The sequence below is a fragment of the Fomitopsis serialis genome, assembly GCF_022376445.1.
Source record: "Fomitopsis serialis strain Sig1Antser10 chromosome Unknown B0H18scaffold_2, whole genome shotgun sequence".
Taxonomy (NCBI): domain Eukaryota; kingdom Fungi; phylum Basidiomycota; class Agaricomycetes; order Polyporales; family Fomitopsidaceae; genus Fomitopsis; species Fomitopsis serialis.
Genome location: NW_025954962.1, coordinates 345,435 through 363,600, shown reverse-complemented (window position 1 = coordinate 363,600; position 18,166 = coordinate 345,435). Strand labels below are relative to the sequence as shown.

At 58.7% G+C, this 18,166-nt stretch overlaps 9 protein-coding genes across 9 annotated transcripts; 4 read left to right on the top strand and 5 right to left on the bottom strand.

The window, feature by feature from the left end:
- Positions 1 to 79: 79 nt before the first annotated feature.
- B0H18DRAFT_1091417 (uncharacterized protein) lies at positions 80 to 1,244 on the top strand (the record flags this gene model as incomplete). The annotated part of the gene is made up of 6 exons (XM_048032294.1): positions 80 to 256; positions 309 to 656; positions 710 to 746; positions 798 to 869; positions 947 to 1,105; positions 1,165 to 1,244. Exons 1-6 carry the CDS (start codon positions 158 to 160, stop codon positions 1,242 to 1,244), a joined length of 795 nt encoding a protein of 264 aa, XP_047900218.1. The 5' UTR covers positions 80 to 157.
- A 197-nt stretch (positions 1,245 to 1,441) lies between these two features.
- On the bottom strand, positions 1,442 to 1,757 carry B0H18DRAFT_1091416 (peptidase S24/S26A/S26B/S26C; the record flags this gene model as incomplete). The annotated part of the gene is made up of 2 exons (XM_048032293.1): positions 1,442 to 1,546; positions 1,623 to 1,757. 2 exons carry the CDS (start codon positions 1,755 to 1,757, stop codon positions 1,442 to 1,444), a joined length of 240 nt encoding a protein of 79 aa, XP_047900217.1.
- Positions 1,758 to 1,892: 135 nt separating this feature from the next.
- B0H18DRAFT_1081396 (PAXNEB protein-domain-containing protein) lies at positions 1,893 to 3,650 on the top strand (the record flags this gene model as incomplete). Its single annotated transcript, XM_048031387.1, has 8 exons — positions 1,893 to 2,034; positions 2,256 to 2,540; positions 2,561 to 2,666; positions 2,725 to 2,980; positions 3,035 to 3,222; positions 3,284 to 3,361; positions 3,391 to 3,563; positions 3,607 to 3,650. The coding sequence occupies 8 exons, from the start codon at positions 1,893 to 1,895 to the stop codon at positions 3,648 to 3,650; spliced, it is 1,272 nt and encodes a 423-aa protein (XP_047900216.1).
- A 361-nt stretch (positions 3,651 to 4,011) lies between these two features.
- B0H18DRAFT_1081395 (uncharacterized protein) lies at positions 4,012 to 5,544 on the bottom strand (the record flags this gene model as incomplete). Its single annotated transcript, XM_048031386.1, has 5 exons — positions 4,012 to 4,034; positions 4,145 to 4,873; positions 4,941 to 5,119; positions 5,179 to 5,390; positions 5,440 to 5,544. 5 exons carry the CDS (start codon positions 5,542 to 5,544, stop codon positions 4,012 to 4,014), a joined length of 1,248 nt encoding a protein of 415 aa, XP_047900215.1.
- Positions 5,545 to 6,049: 505 nt separating this feature from the next.
- B0H18DRAFT_1081394 (Rio2, N-terminal-domain-containing protein) lies at positions 6,050 to 7,894 on the top strand (the record flags this gene model as incomplete). The annotated part of the gene is made up of 7 exons (XM_048031385.1): positions 6,050 to 6,112; positions 6,173 to 6,314; positions 6,367 to 6,480; positions 6,667 to 6,841; positions 6,893 to 7,087; positions 7,139 to 7,334; positions 7,394 to 7,894. 7 exons carry the CDS (start codon positions 6,050 to 6,052, stop codon positions 7,892 to 7,894), a joined length of 1,386 nt encoding a protein of 461 aa, XP_047900214.1.
- A 559-nt stretch (positions 7,895 to 8,453) lies between these two features.
- B0H18DRAFT_188106 (uncharacterized protein) lies at positions 8,454 to 9,820 on the top strand. Its single transcript, XM_048037026.1, has one exon. It carries the CDS (start codon positions 8,731 to 8,733, stop codon positions 9,412 to 9,414), a length of 684 nt encoding a protein of 227 aa, XP_047900213.1. The 5' UTR covers positions 8,454 to 8,730; the 3' UTR covers positions 9,415 to 9,820.
- Positions 9,821 to 10,212: 392 nt separating this feature from the next.
- Positions 10,213 to 11,336, bottom strand: B0H18DRAFT_188063 (uncharacterized protein). The gene is made up of 5 exons (XM_048037025.1): positions 11,190 to 11,336; positions 11,064 to 11,121; positions 10,865 to 10,984; positions 10,755 to 10,810; positions 10,213 to 10,705 (listed from the first exon to the last, which is right to left on the bottom strand). Exons 1-5 carry the CDS (start codon positions 11,244 to 11,246, stop codon positions 10,316 to 10,318), a joined length of 681 nt encoding a protein of 226 aa, XP_047900212.1. The 5' UTR covers positions 11,247 to 11,336; the 3' UTR covers positions 10,213 to 10,315.
- An 82-nt stretch (positions 11,337 to 11,418) lies between these two features.
- On the bottom strand, positions 11,419 to 12,196 carry B0H18DRAFT_950085 (uncharacterized protein; the record flags this gene model as incomplete). The annotated part of the gene is made up of 3 exons (XM_048041938.1): positions 11,419 to 11,507; positions 11,561 to 11,738; positions 11,759 to 12,196. The coding sequence occupies 3 exons, from the start codon at positions 12,194 to 12,196 to the stop codon at positions 11,419 to 11,421; spliced, it is 705 nt and encodes a 234-aa protein (XP_047900211.1).
- Positions 12,197 to 15,556: 3,360 nt separating this feature from the next.
- On the bottom strand, positions 15,557 to 16,734 carry B0H18DRAFT_1150644 (uncharacterized protein; the record flags this gene model as incomplete). The annotated part of the gene is made up of 5 exons (XM_048035721.1): positions 15,557 to 15,751; positions 15,805 to 15,873; positions 15,922 to 16,078; positions 16,131 to 16,604; positions 16,625 to 16,734. The coding sequence occupies 5 exons, from the start codon at positions 16,732 to 16,734 to the stop codon at positions 15,557 to 15,559; spliced, it is 1,005 nt and encodes a 334-aa protein (XP_047900210.1).
- Between the last annotated feature and the right edge of the window lie 1,432 nt (positions 16,735 to 18,166).

Here is an 18,166-nt window from a genome sequence, read left to right as displayed (position 1 = left end):
CTAATCTTATCTCGAAATGCTGCGAGATCCTCGATCGAGATGGGCCTTGTGGCGGGCGATTCAGTGCAGCGCGAACTTACCGGAGAACTTGCCTGGAACTCCCTACTTACTTACTTCTAAGTTCTAGCTTGCACTCCTTACCTGTGACACACCAGCCATGGCCGATACTATCTCTCATCCAACGCCAGAACCAGAAACAGAGCACCCCCACCTCCACGGCTCAGACGATGCGTCAGACCAAGAGGCTCGCGTCCAGGTAGATTCCCTCACGTACACATCGCGTGCCTCAGCCGACTGAACGAACGCAGAGATGCCTGCGCGACGCGGATGAGCTGAAACAAGAGGGAAACGGGCACTTCCGCGCAAGACGGTGGAACGAGGCGTTGGCAGCATACAGGTCGGGCCTCGGACGGCTGCCGAAAAGGCGACTACTAGAGACGGAGAAGGGGAAGGAGAGGGAAATGGCAGACGCAGATGATGATGATTTAGATGAGGTTGCAGAGTCGGAGGACTCGGAGGCGAAGGGGAAAGGCAAGGAGAAGGCGGAGGTGGTGGAAGAGGAGCTTGCGCAGACACCATCTGTTGAGTCTGAGCTGGAGTGTGCGCGCGCGAGGGCGGTCATGAACGCGAATATTGGAGCGTGCTACGTGAAGCTTGTGAGTGCTGCTCTGTGCTTCTACCCAAGCCCGGATACTAAGCATATGTACAGGAAGAATGGAAGGAGGCCGTGTCTGCGTGCTCGGAAGGTCCGTACACGCCCTGGTGGGGCAGGGACACACGCTGAGATCTGCTTATAGCCCTCAAGGATGATCCTAACTATATCAAGGCTCTGCAGCGACGAGCGTCGGCGAACGAAAGATTGGCAGCTGGTCGTCGTTGTCCTCTGCACAGGAGGGTAAGCCATGCTTCTACTCCTTTCATGCGTAGCTGACTTCCACCTACTAAGATTACAATACCCTCCTCACGGTCCTTCCGTCTGACGCGCCCCAAAGTGCTGACATCAAACGATCTCTCGCGTCACTGGCCCCTCGAATAGAGGCGGCGCAGAAAGCAGAGACGGCTGAGATGCTCGACAAGCTGAAAGGGATGGGAAACAGCATCCTAGGTACGTGAATCTGTCTACACTTTTGTTTCGCCGAGATGAATATCGCTTGGCCCCTGCAGGGCGGTTCGGTCTGTCGACGGATAACTTCCAGTTCACTCCCAATGGGGAGGGCGGATATTCGATGAACTTCGCCAGGTGAACATGTTAGCGGTGAGCGGGTGATGTTCGACCTCGGTTGCATCCTGTCATGGTGTTGCATGCGACGAGCAGCTGGAAAGATAATCACACAGCATTGTGCTCCTAGTCTATATAATCAAGTTACTACGGAAGACAGTCAGTCTCGACAAAGGCCATATCTGTACACTAGTCAGAAAGGCACGCATGAAGACATTCAACTCACCCTGCCACTAGTCTGCCTTTTATGAGCGCCATTGAGACAGGCCCATACACCCTAGAGTCCCTGGACATCGCAGCGTTGTCGCCGCTCAGCCAGACATGTTCCTGGTATAAGCACATGCTCCGTCGAGGCGCAAGCCGCCCGTCGGGTCCACGCAGATGACGTCCCCAGGCAGCCGACGACGCGTTTGCAGACGATGCGCGTGGGGTCAAGCGGGGAGAGATAGGTAACGAGATCGCCGCGCCTGAGGTTCTGCGGTTTGATCATCTTGTTCTCGAGGACCCACTCGCCGCTGACACTCATCGTGGGCAGCATAGACGGTCCGTCGACCTACAGACAGTGGGTTGGTGCGTGTGACGAGGATGCGGAAGCGTATGTACGCACCAGTTGATCCACCAACGTGCTCCGCAAACAGTGTGCCGCGCATACCGCGTTCACACCTATACAACGATGAGCGACACAGAGGGAATAACTTCTGTACGGACATGCAGGGTTCCGAGCGCGGAGACTTGGCCACCGCGTTACCGACTTGAGAAGTCCTCTGGGCTGTCTCGGATGCGGCGCGCAAATGCGAAGGCAGCGTTAGCAAAACGTAGGCCGGACATTGACCATCACTGGCGAGGAGGGCGGGCGCATGGAATGGTGTCCGCAGAGGTCGCCGGCGGCGGACTGGCACGCGCCACCGCGGACCGCGCTCAGTGATCGAAGATCGCAATCTGCAGATTAGCTCGCCCGCCTCCGGTCTCCTCAAACGTCCTGACCGCGATTCACCACGACCATGTCCTCCTTCAAACGGCGAACCACCGCAAACAGCTCCTACGCCCGTGGGTGCGCGCATCTCACCCGGCGCAACCTCCAGCTTCATCACGTCCACGGGCATTCCCTCGCTAGATGACATTCTTGGTGGCGGACTGCCACTCTCATGTTCTATGCTCCTACTTGCACCGGATGCCCACTCGGCGTACGGGGAACTGGTGCAGAAGTACTTCGTAGCTCAAGGGCTCGCGTGCGGCCAGAAACTCTGCATCGTCGATGAAGACGTCGACCGGTTCCTGTCCGAATGCATGTGGACCCCGGCGGTAGCGCGTCCGGCTCTGGGTCTGCCTCCACCCCAACAGTGGACGAGGACGAGGAGACGGCTGGAGTGGAGGATACGAAAATAAAGATCGCATGGCGCTATGAACAGATGAAGCAGTTCCAGACCACCGTGCCTACCTCGAACCAGTATGTTGTGAGTTTTCTCTGCGTTCGCTAGGCGATGAGTGACTGATGCCGACGACAGGTCGAATGAAGACTACAGTCGCGTCTTCGATTTGACGTGTCGAATACCGGAGGACGTCCTCATGAGCGCAAAGAGTTCCGGCCAACTTAGCACTGTGACTCCACGACCTGAGACGGATTCAAGGCCAGGACTGTCTGTACTGAGTGCACTGGAAAAGGTACTGGCGGACGAAGACCAACGAGAGGGCCAATCTGCTCCAATCCGGATCTGTGTGCCTTGCCTTGGTTCTGCAGACTGGGGAGACCTGTCCCAGCAGGTATACTCTAGATCCTAATGATCCTCTGCGAAGTCGTTGACAAGCATGAACCAGGACATATGCTACTTCTTGCTATCCATGCGGAACCTGCTACGGCGTCATCCGACTGCTTGCGCCTCAATATCCCTCCCTTCCCATCTCTGCACGGATTCATGGGGCGGACCTGGTTGGGTGCAGAAGCTCAGCTGGCTCGTCGACGCGTCCATCACACTTGCAGCCTTCACCGGTACGTCCCTCATCACGTGGATGCCCTCCTTCAACGCCTAATTTCTGACTACTGCATAGCCGACCCATCCCTCACAGCGATGTTCCCGCGCACCACGGCATGGTCCACATCCACACCCTCCCGGCGCCGACCACCCTCCTACCGCCGAGCGACAAGTTCTCGACTTACGCGGACTCTCTTCGAGTGGGGAGAACAACCTCGCGTTCAAGTGTATGCGCAAGCGCATGGTGTTCGAGACGCTGCATCTCGACCTCGAGGGTGGCGTAGGAGACCGTCGGACGACGCCTTCGAGCAGTGCGAGTACGCTCGGCGAGGCGGACGTACCAGGCATCATTTGGAGCACGACGGAGGGTGCCTGTCTGCGTCGGCTGGCAGCGCTGGTGCGGCCGTCGTGGTAGAGTTGGAGGAGGTGAAGATAACTACACCTCAAGTCAGTACGAGTGACAAAGGGGAGATGGATGCCCCTCCGGTCCCGGAAGAAACGAAGGCAAAAAGAAAGTCGGGTTTGTATCTGATAGGCCGGATTGTATGATTTCTAGACAGTGGTTACGTCCTGTAGCGTGAGTTTACCGGCATCAATGAAATCGTATACTGTAGCCTAGCGAGACAATATGACAACCTAGCTATGCATTGCTTGGACAAAACGATACCGTATAAACAGGAGGGGCACGATGATGGCATGTCGATGGGATGTTCGTGGCATAGTCGTGACACATTCGTGATGTTTGCGAGAGCGGTGATGTAGACAGTGGAGTTCCGAAGCATTCATGTGCAAGAACAGCGATTATTGATAGCAGTGAGATGTCTATCCCGACGTGAGTGACTGCACTGCATAAGAGTGTAAACACGACCTACGATTGTATGTGACAGATATGATGTTGCTCCATGATTCCACTCAGGTATGCTGCTGTCCAAACGCCCCACTTCGTCGGCGATACCAAGGGGGTACCCGTGATATGGCGTGTCTCTAGTGGTGGTCATCTCTCTGCACTGGCGGATCAGGTCCCGCAAGTCCTCCCTGACCTCATCTTCCTCTTCGCTCTCTTCCTCCTCCGGCTCGTCCTCCGGCAGCGTGCCCAGCAACGCGCCGGTACAGTCCTCCAGCCTGACGCCCTGCGACGAGCACTGGCTCCACCACCTCTCCCAGCGCTCGAAGCACTCCGGGCTCGGGCCGTCCGCCGCCTCGAGGTCCCGGAGGAGCATGCGGTCGAGCACGCGCACGCGCTGGAGCTTCGGGAAGCTCTGCTTGTCGATCGCGGCGAAGTTCATGTCGTTCCTGCGGCGGATGATGTGCGTGACGAGCGGGTCGACCGCGGCGTACTTCGCGGCGTCGCCGACGCCGAACGCGTGGTGCAGCCAGTGGCAGCCGATCGTGGTGAGGTGCGCATGCGGCCGGTGGACGAGCGAGCCGACGCCCCACTGGTCGCCCTCCGCGCTGTCGAGCCGCCAGTCGAAGTTGAAGGCGAGCGTCTGCAGCGCGGGGCAGAGGTCGAGCATCGTCGGGACGTCGAGCACGGGGATGCAGTTGATGTCGAGGTAGGTGAGGGCGGCGCCGTGCAGGGTGAGGAACTCGATGATGTCGGGGAGGTCTTCGCGGTAGCTGAGGAAGTCGAGGGAGAGCGAGCGGAGCGCTGGGAGCTCCCAGCCCATGAGCTGCTCGAAGAAGTCTTGGAAGGCCCGCAGAGGTGAGCTGCTCCAGTGAGCCGAGGGTGAGAGCGAGGTCGGTAGCAGCACCGAGTTGGAAGCCTTCGGGCGTAGGGACGTCGAATGTGAGATGCAGAGAGGTCAGGGCGGGTAGCGCATCTAGCATGAGAATGACTTTAGCCAGCGAGGAAGACGGGACATTCAGGCGGAGTGTGCGTAGAGTATGTGGACAGTGCGTGCATAGAGCGTCGGCGACCACGAGCAAGAAGCTCTGACAGGCCAGTCCACGATGAATATCTCGAGATTGGGACAGCGTCGGATGATCGACACCAGTGATCGTTCGAGGTCGCCAACAGTAGCCGTTGATCCACCACTGTAGAAGCGTGTGATGTGCAGACGTTTCGTCCACCATCCCAGAGTGCGGTACCGATCCAGAAGTGGACGCAACCGTACGAGGTTGGTCGGGTCGTTGATGAAGAGGAATCTGTACATGAATTCCTGGCCGAGTTGCCGCCAGGTCCTGCAGGTGGCCATGATAGCCTGCGCAATATGTTACACTCTCGTTCTGACTTCGCAAATCTGCAAGTACCTTCTTAGTAGCGTAGCTCCGCCTCTGAGTAGCATTCAGACCCTCGCTCGGGGACCTCAGCGTCCAGTCGCCGTAGATCAACTTGAACCAGGACGACTCCGTCATGGAGGTTGGCAGAGCGTGGTCGAAGAGCCATCATCTTCGGAGGCGTAGTGGAATATCTGGAGCCAGACTTCTGCAGGGAGGTCTGCTGCCATTGCACATCGCGGACTCGGCTGGCACTGACGAAGCTCGCCAAGGTGGTTCAACCTATGCGCGTCTAATCTAGATCCCTTCCAGAGCGTTGTGTCACGTGAATGTGGCCTGTGCTGTCTCTCTGAACCCCTCACTAGCACGCTTGCAGATCATCATGACCGCCATGAATGTTTGACATCGTAGCACGTCCTTTAAACTGTCGACCCACAACCTACATACATCGAGATGACGAACTTGACATTATCCCGATTCTGTTGGCGATGATCGAGATCGAGATTGTACGAAAGTATCACGTGTGGCTTTTCAGCCACCTCGAAGCAGCGGCATGTCCTGAATTTTTGTAGACTTCACTGCTAGTAGACTGGATAGCACGCAGCTCAGAATTCACATCATTCACAGTCCTCCAAACCTCATCATGAAGCTCGATGCTACCGACCTGCGGTACATTACCACTGACGAGTTCCGGGTGCTCACAGCGGTACGCCCACACCTCTCCCTTTCCCCGCATCCGAGCCTAACCACCAGTCCCTCCCCGCAGGTCGAGATGGGCTCCAAGAACCACGAAGTCGTGCCCACCCAGCTCATCGTCCAGATCTCCGGCCTCCGCAACGGCGGCGTGAACAAGAACCTCGGCTCGCTCGCGAAGCGCAACCTCGTCGCGCGCGTGCAGAACGCCAAATGTACGTCCCGCACCCCCTGCCCGTGCCCGCAGTGCGCTGGACGCCATGATAGACGACGGGTACAGGCTGACGTACGGCGGGTACGACTACCTCGCGATGCGGGCGCTCTCGAAGAGGGACTCGATGTACTCCGTGGGGAACCAGATCGGGGTGGGCAAGGAGTCTGGTGAGTCGGACGGTCGTATCGTGTGCCTAGCCTGCTGATCCCAGTAACCCCTAGATATCTACATTGTGCAGACTCGAAGGCAAGGAGATGGTCCTCAAGCTACACCGGTACGCTACATCCGCCCATCTTCATCCTTCACACCCCTAACCACATGCAGCCTGGCCGCGTATCCTTCCGCGCAATAAGGAAAGCGCGACTACATGGGCAAGCGCAAATCTGCCTCCTGGATGTACATGTCCGGCTCGCCGCCGAGAAAGAGTGGGCGTTCATGTGCGTCCTGCACGAGCACGGCTTTCCCGTCCCGACCCGTCGACCACGCACGGCACTGTATACTCATGGAGTTCATCGATGCATATCCCCTGTATGCTAAGCATCCGTCTCACCTCGATTCATGCTCATCATGTATTGGCAGCCGTCAGGTGGCGGACGTCCCCTCGCCCGGCAAGCTCTACAGCGAGCTGATGGACCTCATCGTGCGCTTCGCCCGCGCGGGGCTCATCCACGGCGACTTCAACGAGTTCAACATCCTCATCCGGCGGGAGACCGGCGAGCCCATCGTGATCGACTTCCCGCAGATGGTCAGCACGTCGCACTTCAACGCAGAAATGTACGCCCACATCACATTCTCCAATAACACGCGTGTCTAACCAGAGAACAGGTACTTCAACCGGGATGTGCAGTGCATCCGGAAGTATTTCCGTAAGCGCTTCCGGTACGAGAGCAGCATATACCCGAAGTTCTCTAGCTCGAAGAAGGCGGGCGAGGGCGAGGGCGAGGAGGGTGACCATTTTAGGCTAGATATCGTCGTGGCCGCGAGTGGGTTCAAGCAACGGGATCAGGAAGCACTTGAGGAGGTAAGTGCACGGATCCCGGCAACGGAGAATTATTGGTATTGATGGGGTTTTCGCTGTAGTACATGAACACCGTGTCAAATCAGGAGCCGGAAGATGAGAGCGACGAGGAGGACGAGGAAGAGGACGAGGAAGAGGTGGGCGAGGTGGGCGAGGAGGGTGAAGAGGAAGTGAAACACGCTGGCGAGGAAGATAATCAGTCACAACACCCTTCACTAGACGCAGATCGGGACGACGCCTCTTCACAGTCCGACCGTCGCTCGGGAGCACCGTCACCAAGCTCCCGACACAGCTCCCGCTCCGCGTCCCCCTCCTCCCTCGCCGACCGCACCGCCGTGCTCTCGCTCTCCGCATCGGAGCACCCGTCCTCATCCACAGCGAAGCAGGCGGGTGCGGCGGCGGACTTCAAGGAGAAGGTGCACTCGGAAGTGTCGAAACGGCGCGCGAGGGAGGTGCGCAGATACCACTCGAAGAAGGGTGCACAGCGCATCGGGCGGCCGAAGGGCAGCAAGGCGAAGCAGGACGTGCGGGTCAAGATGGACGGCGGCGGCTTCTGGGACTGACCGCTCTCCCCGAGCATGCACGATCCGCGTTGTATTGTATCCGTTGGATTGAAATTCCCAGACCGGTATCTGCGTTGTCAGGCTGGAAACATTTAATATTGGTGAGTGGTGCTTGGCCAGAAGCGCTCCAGTGCGTTGCTCCACTTTGAGAGGCTGCTGTGCATGCAATCGATCCCCAGTGTCACGTACGCGCTCATGAGGTCAGCGCCCGAGAAACGATCGTCCAGGGCTGTGCGCAGGACTGAACAGGTGGCCCAGTTACCTCCTTCGTTATTAGTGTCCGGATCCAACCGACAGGCATAGGAGACCGGATTTGCCATGCGGGCCATCCCGCCTTCGCGAAGTGAGTCGGTCACCATCGATGCGGCGAACTAGGCGCAAGGCAGCATAGCTCGGGCCCGGCCACGGCCCTATGGGAGCGCAGGTGGAGAAGATAATTCCCAGACAGCGCAGAAGAGTACGGAAGCAGTACTCATCTATGGCGTATGGTGTGGTGGGGTAACCGGGACGACATACCGAGAGCGACGGACGACGAACGAAGCTTGCGGCCATCTGGATACTGTATCATTTGCAACGACAAGACGGGTGAAATGGCTCAGCACCTGCGTCTCGGACCCGGTGCGCGAGGGGCGGCCCATAGCGACGATGCTGCGACCGAAGCCTGTCCGCGCGGGGTGGCTAGCGGGGTAGTGCAATGCCTCCTGCATACAGCGTGGATCGCCCGACGGAAGGCCTGAAGATCACAATCTCTGGAGATTACAAACTCGTCAGCATTTGATCGAAGGCACCAGTCACATCATCAGATTCCCCCACATCTTCACGCACGATGAAGTGTGATGACGCCCAAATCTGTGGCAGATTTGGATGCGCAAACGTTGAGACAATCTTGTCGAAGAATCCGGTCTATTGCCACCGAGGTGATCAGTGCCACTCGCACGCGGGGGATGAGGGGGTCTGGGCGGTGCAGCGCATGCCCGTCATCGTTGCCTAGGAGCAGCTACAACCAGCGCGCACACGCACATAGTCTATTCGCGGTGCGTATGGCCCAGGACACGACGTCCCAAAGAGGGATAAGGTTCGCGATCGTCGAGGGAGCAGGACGACGTCGGCGGAGGATTGTCCAGATCCCCTGCGAGATCGCGCGCACCCCAGATGTGCCAACAGTCCGTCTGGGAAGCTCGCAGCCCGGCCCACTCAACAGTCAGTGCCCCTGCCGGATTGGGTCTGTGCTCGCCCTGGATCTGGCGCAGATCGGAGCGCGAGCGGCCGTCCTGGTGGGACGCGCAAGCCTGCCTATGCCCTTTCTGGTGCGTCGGACCGTCCCGTGCGAAGGGCTCGTCGCCACCGGGCCAACCGTCGCCGCTGTCGGCCCTTCTACCTGCAGAGCGCAATATACACGTCTACGCCTGCGTGCGCGGCATGAAGAAGCGCGTTCTGGAAGACACCTGTGCATGCCAATCCAGGAAAGCAGATCGCACTCACATCGCAGGTTTCCTGGCTGTGGCCCCGAGGTTCGATAAATGAGACGCCAACTCTTCACACAACTCTCGCTCGCCTCGAGCTGATATGTCACTTGTGTCTTGAGCATGATGAGAGGATGACCGGTAAATTGGTGGATCAGTCCCTTCGCTATACGAACCGAATGAGGCGCATAGCACGTAGGCTAATATGAGTAATGAAGCATCTTCGCCTCAGCAGCTGCTGACACGACTGATGTGTAGAAGTTTCCGAAGACTCAACACTCCGCGAAAGCTAACTTACCACGACCCAGCCCGCCGTGCAGGCTGGATCATTACCGCGGAAATCTCGGCACGGAGGCTTGCGGTTGAGGGTGAATTGAAGGCGTCAATGGCCAGCGACGCGTCGTCGAGTCAGAGTCAAACCGTGGCCTTCGAACTACGCGCAGGGCGCAGCAGCAGCGTCGTCCTTTGTGTCAGGCGTCACCCGCGTCGCTCGAGACCTGGTAGCTCGAGCGTCAGCTTATCAGCGAGTAAGACCTGGTAACTTGAACGTCAGCGCGTCTGCGACGAATGTACGGCCTCGCTGGCACGAAACGAAACTTCACCACATACAGGCCTGCGCGCAGACATCGTATGGAACAAATCCTTGGGCAAGGAAAACCCACAGGCCCCCACCAAGCTGTTGGTTCGGCCAACATAGTAGTAAGCGTCTCTCGGAACTAGAGCGTCCGCCGCAATACAGCGCATCCTTCTAGTACATGTTCAGAATTCCGAAATGCAGCGGATAAGGTCCGGTAAGACTGGACGCACCAGGCGGGGAATCACACCCTGCACGGTCACCGCCAGGTATTCAGTCGGGCTGCCGAGGCGCGACATAAATTCAATGCTCCTGCGCGGATAGAAAGACGAAGTCCCGAGGAGACGGCCACCGCGCACCTGCGTCAAAGCCAATCCACTGCGCCTAGGTTGTTTGTTTCTCCGACCAGCCAGAGATCTTGGCCACGCCAGCAGGAGGCACGTATGAAGACGGAAAGATTGCGCGGCGCAGAGGAGTCGCTGCACGCCGGCGCATTTGTAAGAACCAGCCAGGCACGTTCGAGCGCGACCGGTTTGCACGGGCACACATGGTCCAGGACCACAGCCACCGTCCATCTTCAGAGGTCCAGTCCGCGGGTGGCCCGCGGCGGAGCCTACAGACATGGCCAGTGCTGACGCACGGCCGGCGGCACGCTGCAGAGACAGCCCCATCCAGACAGATGTCTGCGGGTTTGGACACCCCGGGCCCCTCTGGACAATATAGCTCGCAAGGTTTGCGTCGAGGCATCGACGGACGATTTGAAAAAGTCCGACCCTTGACATAGACGTCAGTGCAGGCACTGATCGAGACATAAGGGACGGACCAGCCAGCACCAGCGAACTCTGTCATTATCTGGTTGACACGGAAGACACGCAGACTCTTTGTCTAGAGTGTTGAGACAGAAATCCCCACACCGCTGACCTATCGTCTCACCGTCGTCTTGGAAGCTCGTTGGACAAACACACGTTGCGCATGTTATGAGGCACGACAAGCGCTTGCAGCAAGGTGGGTTAATTGTATGATACGCAACTGACATATTACGGGATGGAAGGACTCGACGCGGTCGATCGAGGCGATCCAGAGATGTTTACGTGAGTGAACGAGGATCTCGCAGAATGCACACGGGACGTACGACAGCACCTCGAGGGTGGACGGACCGCTCCGGATCGTGCCTCATAACGGCATCCTAGCTGCATCGGACACGGCAAAAGAAATCGCGTTGAGAATCATACTGTATGCGGAAAGAAAGGGAGATAACACAACGCCTGGCCTCTGTCTCGACGACCCCGTGCTCCACCATCCGTCCTGCCAGCATGTCTTGAGCAATGAGACGCGGTGTGCCATGTTTGATGGCCCTGCCATGTCAAGAGACGTTGACCATAGAATACAGTGCATCATGTACAGAACGATACCGCATTGCGCATCTGCGTGCTGTGGAGAAGTCTCAACACCGAACATAAGATAACCTGCAGAACAGCTCACCGCTATCAAGCATTCGGGTCGTCTTTGGCTTCGAACTTGTGTTTTATCTTCGGCACAGCATCCGTCATGCCCTTCCCACTCCCAGTGACCCCGACTGAGCAGGCAAACATGAACTCGACGTGGAGCACCACAGTGATGACTGCGCACCTCTTCCGAGCGGGTTGTCTGGCGTCTTGAAGATACTCGTCCCAGACACGCCCGCGATGTGTATCCCCTTCTTCTCGCTCTTCTTCGCGAACTTCTGCCAGCTCTGCTGCTTCTCCGACTGCTCCTTCGCCTTCGCCGCCTTTGACTCCAGCTTCTTCTCGTTCTTCTTCTTCTTCTTCTCCCGCTCTCCTCCTCCACCTTCGACAGCTTGCGCTTGTTCCCCGCGGACGGGCCCGCCGACTGGTGGTTCGCCGGGAGCGGCTTCAGCTGCGACGCGTTGACGAGCTCCGTGGAGTTGTACCCCTTGAACATCACGCTGTACACCCGGTTGTCGGCCGACCCGCCCAGGGACGTGATGCGTGCGGGGTACCACTGCCCGTCGCCGGAGTACTTGGCGAGGCATTCGTCGCCTGCGCCCAATGTCCGCGCCGTGCTGGTTGCCGCTACCTTCCGTGAGGACTCCGCCTTCGACGACGACGCCGCCTCTTGTTGTGCGAGCGCTGCCTGCGTGAGCTCGATGAGCTCCTTCAGCTCATCACGGAGGGAGGTAAGTTCAGTGTTCTCAGGGTCGGAGGAGAGGGCCTGCTCGACTTGCGAGAGCTGGACTTGGTATGTCTCGAGGTCTGCCTTGTCCATTGTGCACGTATATGTACTGACTTGAAGATGATAGGTGCTCGTAGGTCGTCACAGGCGGCGTGTAGCAGCAATAATGCAGAGTGGAGGCGACGGTCAGGCGGAACGAGAAGCGCGATGCGTGGGAACGATCGGGCCGCCGCCGATGCGCCATGATCGACCCCGACGCCCCGGCGTCCACCTGCCGCGCTTGTTGTAGCAACGCATAAGTGGCGATTGTCTGCTGCGACTGCGACGCTATTCTGCTCTGGCACGCTGCAAACGGCGCATGATTATTCCCTTAATATTGCCCTTTCGAACCGACTCATGAGCCTCAAGTGCAGATTGCATTCAAGTTTGGACTCCGAGGATGCTCGTACGACATCAGCAGCGTGGCAGGACCCCGTCAGGATGTCGTCCCTGACTCGCAATGAAACACATTTGGCGTTGTAAGTACCGCATCAGCAGCAGTGCAATGTGCCCGCTGACCGAGTTCGGTTCAGGCAACCTGGCGAGGTGACATCGCCCAACGCGGCTAAGTTGGCCTTCACACAGAGTGTTCTAGACGGCGGGCTCACATGCCGTAGTCCTATGTGAACCATTACAAGAACCCCATTCAATAACCATCAACTTCTCCCGTTGCCACCGTCTCCGACTATGGCGGGGCCTCGCCGTAGTGGAGCCGGTACGTCCTGGTTGGCTCCTGCAAGCTAGATCTCGACATGCTCTCGACCACCTACCAGAGCCTGCTCCTGCTCGTTCTTGAGCTTGGACGCGCTCCTTCCAGCTCTCTACTCTCCCTCGATGCGCACCTGGAAAGTGGCCAAGGCATGCAGGATGAGAAGCGGCGCGCCGCTGTCCCGACTCCCGTCACTGTCGGGATTTGCACCCTCGCTTCATCACTCCCGTGAAGCCTCCAGCCGTCCATGCTGGGAGCCCTCGAAGCACAGCGTCGATGCAGGACAGGAGATTGCCTCAGCTCCGCGGAGATATCTTATTCGCCTACTGATCTTGCAAAGCATATCTCAATAGTAGGTTAACTGAGCGGTCTGAGTATCGATCTCAACGGAGCCGAAGTTCACCTTCAAGATGCTCAAAGCTTCGCGGGTCGGTATATAGAAGACACGGTCTGCCTGGTTACAGTCAGCAGAGGCGACACTTCGATTAAGCATTTACCCGTAGAGTCCGTCCGAATGTAACCTGGATCGGCCTGCATCTCCTGACGGACGGTGAATTCATGATCTTTGGCCACAAATCTCGCTCGTTGACGCTTTCAGGGGAAAAATCGGTCGGAAAAATCAATTGCAGCACGCGCCGGTGCAGCGGTTGCAACGCAGCCTACACTAGCCGTGTGGAAGGTTGCATGAATTTCGATCAAATTCAGCGCTCTGACCCGTGAGCCAAGTTCAAGTTGTAGGCTAGCAAGTCTTTCTGCGCGCCTCGTCGCAAAGGACGAGACGGCCGCAGTGCGTCTGCTCGAACAATTTCGTCACAGCTGTATCAGAACTTGGAAATTGACTCCGGCTGAATGTCTAATCAGCACAGGCCAGCGCGGTTTTGGCCTGACGCAGGTTTCCGGCCGCATGCCTTGAGGCCGCAAATGTCATGCCCGTCGCTTTGTGGTGTTCAGAACTCACCAACAAGACCGTCTACAAGGACTAATGTGGGCTCCACAGCGCGGTGAGCATGTGCATTGTTTGCATTGTCAAGTTCCTGGCTAGCACGGCGAAGTAAATGAGCTTCCTCGATCGGGTTTCTCTCGTCATAGATACACAGCGGTAATACGACCGCTACAACCGTCATAGAGGCCTCTGCGTCTGCTCTCTTCCGTTGTTCAGGGAGCTTTGCCACACCGCGCGCAGTGTCCTACTGTATCAGCGGCAGCTATCGCTCATCCGACAAAATCAACCGTTGAGGCACACTTCGCTGCACGGCTCGTCTCCCCACCGCGCTTTCCACAGCGCACCATCCGTGTGCCCGTCACGCGAAGCCGTCCGCCCCTCATGCACACGCAACGTCATAGCATGCAGAAGTCTGGATAACGTCACGCCGGTAGGACGACTGCCCCGCGCGGTCGACGAGCTCCTCTCACGTCAGTATCCTCCAACGCTGCAGACTTCGACGTGTGACGGTCCGGGTGGACGGCCCATACCTATCCCGTGTCTTTTTCTGGCGCAAAGTACGTCCTCCACCGTCGCTCCGCTCGATGGGCCCCCTCCGCCCCACTCACGATTTATCGTACAACGAACTCGGGAACGTCGTGGGGACGACGGGGACAAGGTGGGGGTCCGGCGTAATTTGACTGGCGCTCCGCTGTCACTTCGCGCCTTCCCAATGCATGTCTTTTGCGGATATCCTCAGGCCGCCGTGGTCGTGCAGCCGCTGACACGACACGACACGACACTACCGTCACCGTGTCGGCAGCCGAGCCATAATTCCACTTGCAGTCAGCGACTCAGCCAGGCCGTGCAGTGGTTTGAAACACCCACCTACGGTCACACGCGTCCGTCGCGATGGGATCGACCTTTAGTCGCAGCGGCCCCACCCCCCACGCCACCATTGGCCCGTCCACCGGGGTCAGTACAGTCGTCAGCGCGCTGTCTGTCCGACGTCGAACCTGACAGAACCTACTGACAGTGTGATCGTGAAAGGGGTCCTTGTCATTCGATTGGGCCACCGAATCCGGCCACCGGCACGCGAGTAGGTTAGGATTCAGAAAGACTAACTTGAAGTACGCGCCGGTAAGGGAGGCCTACGGTCAAAGGATCGCCACTAGTGTTGCAGACACTATGTGTTAGCAACAAGCCACCGTTGGACTCCTCCAAACGCGTCGCAAACCGTCCGTCACCTCTCAAAACGTCGCGCATCTTCCCTCGGACCCTTTAGAACGTCATCAGCGGCGCCCGACGTTCTGGTAGTGGGAAAGGCCTAATCTGGGTACTCCAACCGAATCTATCCCATTAAATTTGAAAAGCAAGCCCGACATGCCCTTTACTGACGTTCTTCACTTCCAGATCTCGCCCAGATCTGGGTAATCGAATGCAATCGAGGCGAGCACCAACTTAATCATGGCTGGGAAGCGTTGACAGAGGTGAAGCGCACGACCCAAACTGGGACGAGGACGATTGACAGCTGCGTTCGCTCTTCGATTCATGTGCTGCTGGTGATACAATAACTCCCGAAGTCATGATGATGACGATAACGTATGTTATGTACCCAGCGCCCGATCTATGGTAGACGTGCCTGCGTCAGATCCCGGGAGAATGAACGAATCAGAACAGAAACAGCGGAAAGAACGACAGCCAATGAAGAATTTAACCTTCACGGATAAGAGCGAGACAGGCGACAGTGGGGTGCGAAACAAGGCCGGGCATCGTCGCGGACTCAATAATGTTGGTATGGTCCTTGTACATGATGAGCCTGAGTTGCAGAGCCAGAGTGGATGGGATACGGCTGGAGGAACGGCGCAGACGACATTGACGCGTCGGGGAACCCGCAGGCAGCAACGGAGTGTCGGCGCAGCTGATGCGCCGCGGCTGAAGCATGCTGCATCTGCACCTGCGTTTGCAAATTCACATACTGACGACGCCGTGGTCAATGGACGTCGTTACAGAGACTGGCAAATGGCTTACCTCGCGCTCGTCTTCCAACGTCTGTTGGTGCAATTCGCGGACCTCGTCTTGCATGTGTACGAGCAGCGTCTGCACACAGGTCAGAGGGGTGGATCAGGTATAGTGAGATAAACATACCCGGATAGAACGGCTGCTAGGACCTCTATATTGCTGAACACGTTCGAGAGGTAATGGCTCGTGTCCAACGAGGCGTATCTGCTCGTGCAGCCACTGGGCATATTGCTCGAGACACTCGAGGTAGCTCCTTTTCTTGTCATGGGACGTGATCGTGTCCCTGTCAAAGCCTGTGTCAATCCACATTACTTCTCTGATTAGGCAGGACATACGGATCCGTGGGAGGGAAGCCGACAGCCTCGGCGACGCGGCGGAAGTATGCCTTGCGCAGCGTCTCTGGCGGAGGCTTCGACTGAGGGACGGCAGCGTCACCGTCATTCTTGCCTTTTCTCGGTTTCACGGGAACTGAGGGCATCTTGGCCTCCGATGGCGACGAGGGGCCCGAGACCGACGTCTTCCGACTGGATTCCCCAGCTGTTCCGGCGACGTCGCGCGCGCTGAGCTCCGAGAGGAGCTCGCTGGGAGTAGGGAACATGACCTGCGTCGCGTTGCCGTAGTACTCGAGCGGACTCTGCTCTGCGGTCACCGGCGCCGGCGCCGCCGTACTAGGGCTGTCAGGAGCGGGACCCGACGGAACATCCGGCCGCGAGGAGGTTGGCGATCCCGTCTCGGACTCTGGGAGCGGCGGGGCTGGGGCGCTGTCACTAGCGGCGTGCGAAATTGGGGAGATTGGAGAGATGAGAGTGCTGAAGGGGGAGACGGGTACAGGTGCGTGAGGGGAACAGTGTGGTGGTAGACGGTGTCGGACGCGGATGGCGCAGAGGCGGGAGCGCACGGGAAGGAGTAATTTGCGACGGGCTGCGGCTGAATATACATCGGCTGGGCGTATGGATGCTGGGCGTATACGGGATGCGCGACGTAATTGTAGTGCAACCCGTAGCCGCCGTCGAACGGTGCATCGGTGTGGTCAGCGGCGAAGTGTCCGCCCTGGAAATGATAACGCGTCTAGAAGATGACAAGTGCGAGGAGGGCGCCACTTACCACCGCAGGGCCATGGTGCGGTGTAGCGTACGCACGGTCTGGCGAAAAGGCGTAGGCGTCCATTGGGGTGATTATTGCAAACATGGTCGCGGTGGAGGAGGCTTATAAGGATACTGTGGCTGCGGGAGAAGACTAGGGTGCCAATTTGATGCGGCGGAGATACGTCGCGGAGAGCGACGGCAGGAGTGCAGGACGACACGTCCAGATGCGATCGCACGCGCACGCACCGAGCAGGAGGGGCGGCCCAAATAGGCAGGGGGAGAGAAGTGGGGAGGAGAGCAGATCCCAGCATCGAAGATGTGGCACACTTTGCGGTTCGCTCGCCGATGGGGCTCCATGCGGCCAATAATTATGTCCAAATGCACCAGCGTACCGTCCCCTCGGGCTTCTCGGGCTTTCCGCCAGAATCTGCCTCCGTCACTGTCCTCGGGGTGCGCGCTCCAGTTCGACACCACGTACGGCACTCTCGCCCGCTCCCGTCGCAGGTCTCCCCCGGCACGTGCCGCTGGATCACAAACAGGCTTTGTATCAGGCGCGGACGCGGGGTTTGAGGGCAGTGAGCAGGGCCCATTACTCTTCCGGAGACTACGGAGACCCTACGCGCGGGTCGCGCGGGGGATGCCGCGGGGAGAGTGATCAGGAACGGGAGGCGATTGGAGGGAGGCGTGGGGTCATACGGTTGGCGTGCGCCACAGAGACGGGAAGACGGGCCAGGAGGAGCGAGGAAGTCGCCCGACCGCTGCACGGACCCTGGCGTCCGCGCGCACGCGGCACGTGAGGGCATCCCGTGGCCGGCCAGAGTCCGAACGCAGCGCGCGAGCACGGCGCAGGCGCGATGATCCTGGTGTCAGTCGCCCGAAAAGGCAGCTGACAGCGCCAGAACGGCGGGGTCTGGGCCCCGTCTGCGTGTCGCTGGCGGGTCCAGTGGCTCGGAACCGCCCCAGGAGCGACGTGCCGAGGGAGCAGCCGCGGCAGCGGGGCGCACCAGCGTGAAGGGGCGGTGGCTCGCGCCGGGGCCAGATTGGGATCTCGCGCACACGGCAGGCTGCCTGCTGCACGCGAACGGTGGCTGTCCGCCGACGCGGTGCCAACATGGTCCCACAACCTTGTTCGGCGGGCGCACGCACGGCCCATGCGCGTCGGCGACACTGGCACACGGGTGTCGGCGGCACGCCGGGCGGCGATGTACGTCACCAGCCTTCCCTGCGCAGCCGACGGGCGCACGGGAAAACGTCCGCGCGTGAAGACAGCAGGGGCCCAATCGAGG